Source organism: Anneissia japonica, unplaced genomic scaffold (genome assembly GCF_011630105.1).
Source record: "Anneissia japonica isolate Jap-2015-1 unplaced genomic scaffold, ASM1163010v1 scaffold287863_len737641_cov155, whole genome shotgun sequence".
Classification (NCBI taxonomy): Eukaryota; Metazoa; Echinodermata; class Crinoidea; order Comatulida; family Comatulidae; genus Anneissia; species Anneissia japonica.
Window position 1 is genome coordinate 663,991 of NW_022742482.1, and position 10,203 is coordinate 674,193.

At 33.0% G+C, this 10,203-nt stretch overlaps 1 protein-coding gene across 1 annotated transcript in view; it reads right to left on the reverse strand.

Moving 5' to 3' along the window:
- The window catches only part of LOC117119185, a 33,820-nt gene extending 24,494 nt beyond the window's left edge, over positions 1-9,326 (reverse strand). Inside the window, exons 1-10 of the mRNA XM_033264005.1 lie at positions 9,244-9,326; positions 7,137-7,231; positions 5,530-5,618; positions 4,836-4,872; positions 4,111-4,152; positions 3,786-3,827; positions 2,984-3,025; positions 2,637-2,678; positions 2,012-2,053; positions 1,199-1,240 (exon numbers count right to left, since the gene is read on the reverse strand). Of these exons, the coding sequence (XP_033119896.1) occupies positions 1,199-1,240; positions 2,012-2,053; positions 2,637-2,678; positions 2,984-3,025; positions 3,786-3,827; positions 4,111-4,152; positions 4,836-4,872; positions 5,530-5,618; positions 7,137-7,231; positions 9,244-9,326 (556 nt within the window). The remainder of the gene's footprint in view (positions 1-1,198; positions 1,241-2,011; positions 2,054-2,636; positions 2,679-2,983; positions 3,026-3,785; positions 3,828-4,110; positions 4,153-4,835; positions 4,873-5,529; positions 5,619-7,136; positions 7,232-9,243) is intronic.
- Positions 9,327-10,203: the final 877 nt, after the last annotated feature.

Here is a 10,203-nt window from a genome sequence, read left to right on the forward strand (position 1 = left end):
TAACGGTAGGGCTTAGCCTACTAAAATACAAGAAACATTGGGGTTTCCCCAACAAGAAAAATAATTAAATTTAGGCCTTTATTATAAACATTTCTTCGTAAACTGTCACCTAGCGTAGGCTAGCATTTTACTACCAGGCTACTACTATTATAAATATAGACCTAGGCCTACATAGCCTAGGTACGGTAGGGACACTGAACAAGTTTTGAAGTTGTTTAAATCACGATCAAATTCCAAATTTCGCTGAACGCGTTTAACATTTTGCCATTCACGAGCAGTCAGGGGAGGAGTTAACTTCCAAACGGAATAAACGGCTCGAGCGACAAGCTTCCAAACGGCATTTCACAGACGCGTTTGGGAGCTTGTCATATAACAATAGTAAACGTGTTTGACCCGTTTCTGTCGTTGGGGATAATTTGTAGATCACGCCTTACAGGGGTGGCACTAGCGGGGAGGCTGGGGGCCCCGTCAGGGAGAAACACCACAATTCGTCGGGGAGAAAAAAAAATGTACATGTATTTTCTGCATATTAGTAGACCCCAAAAACAATTATATAAGCCTTTGAAACCCCTAAATTTTCATATTTTTAGAGAGATTTTTAAGCCCGCCCACACCTTGGTGTGAGGGGGGGGGACCTTGGACCCCACGTCAGGTAAATATGGCAGCACCACCACTAGGCACTTATACTACAGTGGCGATACAAAACATCAAAGCATGTTAGGTATACATCAATTAAGATTTTATGCAGGGTAATTATAGGAACATGTATACAGGCACTGGCAGGGTAATTATAATCCCACAGATGAACATGAAAGTAATGAAGTAATTATAGAAGTCCCACGGATGAACATGAAATATTGAAAAATTGTTAGTAAAATGAAGAATTCATACAGAGGCTTTGATGATGTTAGTTCTATCACACTAAAACATATATGTTCTGTTATAGCCAATCCTTTATATATGCAGTCTTTTAACGGCAACATAATGTCAATGGCTGCCGAATGTCTGAAATCAGACGGCTACAAGTACCAGTACCAGTACCATTTATTTGTAATTTATCTATGAAAAGTCGTATTTTTCCTGCTAATTTGTGTAAAATGGCGAGAGTTGTTCCAGTTTTTTAAGTCTGGTGAAAAGTGCTTATAGAAAAGTTAGACAGAATTTAAACTAATTTTATCAAACATATCTTGGAACCTACCTGGCATTATGGATGGCTCTATGTCAGTTGCAGTTGGCATTTCTAAAAGGAAAATAATTAATCAAATTTTAAAAATTATTGTAATATAATAATATAATAATTATAATTATTTAAATAATTTAAAAGACGTAGAAACAATTCAAAGAATTGCAGAAACCAGACATGATTGGAGGGAAGCAATCCAAGACATAAGCAGAGCAGCCAGGTGAGAAAGTCATCCGAATATCTGGCGGATCGGCAGTAATGCAAGTAGTAAGTATGTACTAAATAATTTGATCACTATCATAAAGGGGAAATTACATTAAAGAGGTTCTTAACAAAATTGGCTTTTTGCTTGATAACTTTTGAATACTGTATATCAAAACCATGCTGTATACTGAATGACCTTTGACTTATATTATTACTGTATTATTCAAATAAACGCCCCACTTTGAATAATCTCTCCCTCCTGAGCCTCTATTGGATTAAATGCTTCCCTCAAATATAATTCTCAACAATAAGTGTATGGCAACTGTAACCATACACACCTGGCAACCTCTCCATGAAAGTAGTTGGTGTTACTGAAAGGCAAAATTACATTAAGGCGAATCTTTAAAAAAATGGCTGTAAATAAAAAAAAATCGGCTAATATTGAATAAACTTTTACTATCATGTGTTTACTTGACGTGCTAAAAGAGAAAATGACTATAGTAACATACACTGATATAAGCTGGACTTATTAGAAAACTAGATAATATGTTTGATAAAATTAGTTCATACTCTGTCTGACTTCAGAGTATAAACTGATTTTATCAACCATATCTGGGAACCTACCTGATATTATAGATGGCTCTATGTCAGTTGCAGTTGACGTTTCTAAAAGGAAAATAATTATTTAAATAATTTCATCACTATCGTAAAGGGAAAATTATACTGAAGAGATTCTTATTAAAATTGGCTTTTTGCTTGATAACTTTCTGAATACTGTATAACAAAACCATGTGCTGTATACTGAATGAACTTTGACTTATATTATTACTGTATTTATTCGTATAAACGCCCCGGTTTGACTAAACGTCCTCCCTCGAATAATCTCCCCCTCCATAGCCTCATTTGAAATAAACGCTTCCCTCAAATAAACACCCCTCAAAAATAGTTCTTAACAATAAAAGCCGTGGGGTGCTTTTACTAACAAATACAGTATGTGTTTACTTATACATGCTGAGAGAAAATGACTATGGTAACATACAATAATATACAACCTAGATTTAATAGAAAATTAGACAGAGTATAAACTAATTCCATCAATACTGAATAAACTTGAACTTTTAATATTGTGTTTACTTGACATGCTAAAAAAGAGAAAATGACTATGGTAACAAACGATAATACACAAGCTAGATTCAATAGAATAGATTCAAATAAAAACTAATTTCATCAAACATATCTAGGAACCAACCTGGCCTTACAGACTTCTCCATGAAAGTTGCAGTTGATGTTTCTAAAAGGAAAATAATAAATTATAAAAATAATAAATAATTATTTAAATAATTTGACTATATTGGCTTAAAGGGAAAATTATATTTAGGCGGTTCTTAATGAAATTGGCTTACTTAATATCTTTTTGAATTATGTATATCAAAACCAGGTGCTGTAACACTAAATAAAATAAAATTTTACTATTATGTGTTTAGTTGACATTCTAAAAGAAAATTAATATGGTAACATATAATAATATAAGCTAGATTTAATAGAAAAGTCAGACAGAGTATAAACTAATTTTATCAAATATATCTAGGAACCTACCTGACATTATAATTTGCTCTATGTCAGTTGCAGTCGGCGTTTCTAAAAGGAAAATAATTCTTCAAATTTTAAAAATTATTGTAATATAATAATAATATAATAATTATTTAAATAATTTAAAAGATGTAGATACAATTCAAAGAATTGCAGAAAGCAGACATGATTGGAGGAAAGCAATCCAAGACATAAGCAAAGCAGCCAAGGCAGGATAGTCATCCAAATACCTAGCGGACCGGCAGTAATGTAAGTAGTAAGTAGTAAATAATTTGCTCACTAATGTAAAGGGGAAATTCTATTAGAGGTTCTTAACAAAATTGGGTTTTTGCTTGATAACTTTTGAATACTGTATAACAAAACCATATGCTGTATACTGAATGAACTTTGATTTATTATTACTGTATAAATGCCCCGCTTTGAATAAACTCCCCCATCGAATAATCTCTTCCTCCTGAGCCTCAATTGCATTAAACGCTTCCCTCAAATAAACGCCCCTCAAAATATAATTCTCAACAATAAACACCCTGGGGTGCTTATTCTAACAAATACAGTATGTGTATACTTACACGCTAAGAGAAAATGACTATAGTTACATACAATAATATACAAGCTAGATTTACTAGAAAATCAGACTGCGTATGAACTTACTTTATAAACTTTTTAACTTTTACAGTTATGTGTTTATTTGACATGCTAAACAGAAGAAAATGACTATGGTAATATACAATAATATTAATATACCAGCTAGATTTAATAGAAAAGTCGAAGTATAAACTAATTCTATCAAACATATCTAGGAACCTACCTGACGTTATAGACGGCTCTATGTCAGTTGCAGTGGACGTTCCTAAAAGGAAAATAATTATTCAAATAATTTGATCATTATGGTAAAGGGGAAATTATATTAGAGAGATTCCTAATAAAATTGGCTTACTTAATATCTTTTTGAATGATGTATATCAAAATCATGTGCTGTAATACCGAATAAACTAAGCTTTTACTATCATTTGTTTACTTGACATTCGAAAAGAAATTATTATGGTAACATACAATAATATACATATGCTAGATTTAATAAGAAAAGTCACACAGAGTATAAACTAATTTTATGAAACGTATCAGGAACCTACCTAGCCTTATGGACATCTCTATGTCAGTTGCAGTTGACGTTTCTAAAAGGAAAATGATTATTTAAATAATTTGATCTGCAGTTGTAAACAACTTGTTTTGCTCATTTTGTATAGTCAATCTTCAACTACAACAATTGATTACCAATTGATTTTTAAAATATCTGAATATACCCTATATAGGCAATGTATTATGATTTTATGTAAAAGTCTCTCATGTGATGTATATTATATATGTTTCATCAGTGAAATGTGATGGGTTTTGTTGACATGAATTTGTTACTGATACATGCTAAAATGAAACTTAGTCAGCTGTTTTTAGTATAGGCACAAGGCCAACGATATGCCAATAGCAAACCTGTCATTAAGTGCCAACCAATTCACAAGACAAACATAAATAAAATGGTTTACATAAACTTAATTCTCAAAATGAGTTTTATATTAGGGAGTGGAGTCCTGTTACCATGACAGGAAATGAACCAAGGACCATGGGATTGGAAGGCAAGCATATTAAGCTACAGATTTTATGTGCAGGTTTGATTGAATTCAGTATCAGCAGACACTTTTTTTTAATACAACTGAAAAAGGAAGATTTCATTGAAGAGCTACACCTGATATGATTATAACATCATGTTCTTATTTAAGCACTGTTATTATTATTTATTTGTTTAAATAAACCTATGCAGCAAATTCAATGAGAATTTGATTTGATGAGAATTACAATATACCTGTTGATGAATCAAGACTTGCATCGTCAGTGGTTTCCTTATCAATGAAAAACATATAAATGTCAGTTGGTTTAGTTATTTAAAAAAAAAAAATTAGTATACATGACTATTTGTTATAGTATACAAATATTGACTGCTCATGAGGGAATGGTGAAATCTATGGCTCCGAGTTGATGTGGAGAACGTAGATATGCTGTCTCCGCATCTTCGAGGGGTTATAGATTTCACCTTTCTCCGAATCTAGAGCAGTCAATATTTGTTTTATATACCCCTTATACATAGATTCTACGAGACTTAAAAAAGTAATTAAAATAGCACACCAAGCAGGCCTAGGCTTACTTTCTAGGCGTTGGCAGTCAAAGGGCCAATCTCTCTCAGCGTCGTAGAGGTCGCGTCTCCTTTACCGTTCGTGCGTCTCATGAATTACATAGCAACGCAGCCTGCGATTGCATATCCCGCGACAGGGCAAAAAATTTATATCCAATGGGAAACAGTACTTTCATTTTGCCAGCTTTTTAACCAATCAGATGCCTAGAATCTATGTATGTGGTATATAATAAACATTATACTTTATGCAACATTTATAGATTATATTTTGGTATTAAATTGAGACGCATTACATACTGTTACTGCGGTAGCCTACTCTCTGATAACAGTTTAATTACGGTTTACTGTATAATTTAGGAAAAAAAACCTTTGCATTTGCTTTTGAGGGTTTGCGTTTTAGCGATGTCTCTACAAACGATTCCACAAGTGCTTGTTCATGAAGCTGTTTTGCTTGTCCTATAATAAAGAAAATTACATCATTATTAATACAAACTTATACACAAATTTATATGTTAGCTTTATCAATGAGAGTATTGCAACATAACTGACATATAAAATTAAACTACGAATGCTAAATATTTCTCACCAGTATTCAGGAAAAAATTATAATTTTAAGTTTGGCAAAGTACGACATATATTGACTTAATATATTTTATCAAATGTGTAGTTTTACCATTATGGAGGTATTATTGAGAAGGAGATCACTCGGCAACAGATCCTTTGACGCGACAAACCAATGTGTTCCCCAACTTTGGATTTTGCACGGGATTACCCTATAATTCACATTTTTTCGTTAGCAACAACTTGGCAACGGCATGCGTTTATACCCTTCAGCACAGAAGTTGTGCGATAAAAGCATTTGATTTTAACCCATTAAATATCTTTATAATGAACAATGTTACCCTGATTAGATTTTTCTGGACTTTTAGTATGTTATTATGTGTATATTTCAGGAATAGATTCCTCAAAATATTCCTGTTAAAATTACTTCTGTGTTCATTATAATTTTGTCTAAAGATTGATTGGTTCGACTATAAAGCTAAGGCAGTGTAAAACTGAAAATTACTGATTTTGGATTGAGTTTTCAAATAGTTAACCCTCGTTAACCCTAAAATGACTTAGTTTATTATAATCCTCCATCATTCCTTAATTAATATCTGTTGAAATTAGAATTATTGAGTTTTATCCAATTTATGGAAATTCAAGTTGAAATATACCATACTTTTAAAGCTGATGTAAATGTTTCATTAAAATTCGAAACTCTTTTTCTTAGAAAATATTTATGTTTGGTATTTCTTGAAAGATCAATGTATTAGCTTCATTGTGGAAACTATTGCGCAGCCATAGATATTGACTGTAAGTAACGTGCGCAATGAGAAAAAAACATGCTCTCTTTTTCGCCATGTTCAATTTTTTGGTAATCTAAGCCTGCTGAGCATTTGGTAGTGGGGAACACATTAGACTTCAAAGGCATCGCACGAACGTTCTTCACGCGCTGCGGCAGCTTTGTTCTTGGTTCACTTGCATAGCACTGTGTGTGCGTATGTTTTTTTCGAGTGATCTCCTTCTCAATAATACCGCCATGGTTTTACTCATTCATAACTTTTGCATTTTGTTTTAAAGATACCTATTATCAGTATTCAGGATTTTGAAAAGTGCTAATAGAAATATTACTACAAAAGGTGTACACTAGACATGGAGCACTCTTACCAATTGATAGACTACACCATAAATTGGCTGCTTTGCTTTTGTTGCAAACTTACTTTGCCATTTATTTCCATTAATTTACTATTATTTGTTTTATTTAATGTTTGAACAAAATGGGATGGGAGGGAGAGGGGGATGGGGAGGGGGCATGCATTTTACATCAATGAACACAATCTGATGTAACACAAATTTCTTGAAAAATTAATTACTTGTATTATAATCTATATTTCAAACATATTCCAATATATTTAAATCATTTGTACCTACCTTCTTGAGAAATGACTGTCCATGTATCATTAGGTTTGATACGACATAGCTTAGATATCACTATACCATCAGTGCTCGGTTCATGGATATTGAAGCTTAAAGAGATGAATGTTACATAAATAAATTATTTTATTTTATTTTTGTATTTAATAAACTTCTAACAAGACAGTGACGGATACGAGTCAACACGTCATGTCAAAAACAGCTTGCTCCACTGAAATACAAAAATAGAAGTATATAAACATATAATGCATAAAAACCCTAGAGATACTATAATTAAAACTAACAAACACCAACAGACCTACAATGAAATTTATAAATAGAGGTGAAGAATGTCAACAACTTGAGAAAGATAAACAAATACTACTACTAATAAGAATTAAGAAAAATCAGAAAAATAAATAAATAAAAAAAAATAATATGTGATATAAATACTTAGCTTGAATATGGATAAAGTAGAAGAGTATAGACATATATTAATTGGTATTGTGATATTATTGTAGTATTGGATTCTATTTGCAGTGCCACCTGAGGTGTATGACTTGTATGATTGTCAGCCTACAAGGGATACTAGCCCAAGGTGGGAGCATGATATGCCTAGTAATTTGTGATTTAATTTTGAAGGTGCTGCAGGAGCTAGCTGACAGTATTATGCTTAAAAGAAATTACAAAGGTAAACAAGCAGAGATATAAATTAATGGAATAATAAGGCAATTCTTTGAACATTTGTTTGAATACATATAAGTTATGAGACATAATTTAAATAGACCTAATTAGAAATTGGTACCAGTATGATTGGAAATGATTTTGATTGATGCGCATTCAATAATTATTATAATATTAACAAATTTGTGTTGTAAATTTTATTTTTGTACATCACGTATAAAACACATAGTCATAATGCCCGAGTCAACGTTTTCAAGTCCACCTTTGGTGTGACTTGTAAATAATAGAATGTTGATAATAAAGCAAAATATTGCAGACAATTAAAGAGAACAGTAACTTAAATAATCTCTAATAGCATTAGTGGTCATAATATCAAAAGTGCCTAGTCTTTCCTCAGATGACTTGTTCAATTGAATTTATTTGATATAAAATAACATCTAAGACTTATATAAAAAAGACAAGGAAAAGAAAATAAAATAATAATACTTTAATGTACAATCAACCGGGATACTCTTCTTTAAATTTCCTCATTCATCTACCACACATAACAACTCTTATTTGGCTATTGCCCTACCAACACCCAATTTTTTATTGCACGTTTTTGAGACTTTGTGAACTTGTTTTGACCAAGAGAGGTCATGGGATATTAAAACTCAAAGGAACTTTAAGTGCATAACCAGTACTATAACTTGACCATTAGAAGATGGAGATTTCCTTCTGTCAATAGCTAGAACATTAAATTTTGTAGGGCTTAGTGCAAGTTTATTTTTAAATAAATAAAAATAAATAAAATAAATAAAAGTTAAAACTTTGACCACTTCAAAAACATATGCTTATTGTTTGATTTTCAAGCGTATTCAGATCATTCCCATAGATATTAAATAGAAGGGGTACGATAGTAACTAAGCACCATTCAGATTCAAAGCCATGAGTGAGTGCCATTTCCGACCATCTGGAGTTAAGTACCATAATCATAATCATATGGTTTGGTTTTCAAGTATGTATTCAGATCATTATAATTCACTTATAGACATTAAATAGCAGGGGTACCATTGTAACTATAGCACTATTCAGATTCAAAACCATTGAAAAACACCCTTTGTTTGCAACCAGACCAAAAAGAATCAATCCATTTTAGGAGAACACCACCACCGCTAATACCATATGTTTTTGAGGGCTTATTAATACTAGGATTTGATGTGAGTTGGAATCAAATAATGCCCTCTATAAATCAAGGGCAATAACATCAAACTGTGGTGCACCATTATCTAAAGCTTTAATTCAATTAGTAGCCTCTGCCAATGCTATACCACAACATATTCCTGAGAAGCCCCAGGTGAGGGGAGGGTTAGGGGATCCCACCTCCCGTCACCCGGAAGTGTACCCTTCATTTCAGTGGCATGATCCAGCAGTGGGCGAAAGGAGAGCCAGATTACTTTACCATTTGATACCATCTAATCCAAAATTGCTTTGTTGATACATAAGAGCATATGTGTCACTGTCATTGACAGCTGTAGAACACATATATTATATCCAGTGTGGGTGGGGATGCCAAGCTGGCCAGGACCCCTACATTTGTCAATATTTTTCTAAAATGCTGATAAAAATTTCATTTCCATTTCAAATTCCTGGATCCGCCAATGATATTTCATTTATTTTGTTATTTAGAATATGACAAACATGATTTAATATGAGCACATCTAAAATTCCACAATGCAGTTGGCGGCAAGGACCCAACAAAGGAAGTCTCAAAAAGCCATAGGGTCCCTGGTCCCAGCGATAAGCCACTGCATGTGCTTGAAAATGTCTTATCAAAAATTGGTGCTTTACTCTATTTATCCTCTTATTAGGCCTAAACCTTTGATAATATAATGCATGCAAACCAAATGGTTGATTTGAGCACTAGAGTACGCCTCTCACAGATCCACGTCTCGGACTATGTTTGTTCTAAGTTTAGAGTTTTGCAACTCCCAGAATAGAATAAATTATAGGTTCTCGATTTTGTAGAGGAACACTGCTGAAAAAGCATTTTTACCATCTGGGAGTACCATTTCCAAGCGTCTAGAGGGCCCTGTTCTTAAAATTTGCTCACCTCAGCCCTAACCTTGGAGAGGTTGAAGTCTGTGTGGACCCAATATTGTGCTCCCCGTCAGAAAATTTCTGGATCCGCGCCTGAACCTTATATAAAAAGTCCAAATTCATTAAGGTGAATTGTAGTTTGTCAGTAATGATGCTCTCAAGAACTTGAAAAAGATGTCCAAGCAATCAATCTGAAATTGTGAAGATTCTACTTTGCCAAGTTAATAATTTGAGCCAGTAACAGTGATAAGGTTCAGCACAAGTTTTCAACATAGAGACAAACACCATTGGGAAAAGCTGTCTTGACGACAGGGAGTTTCAT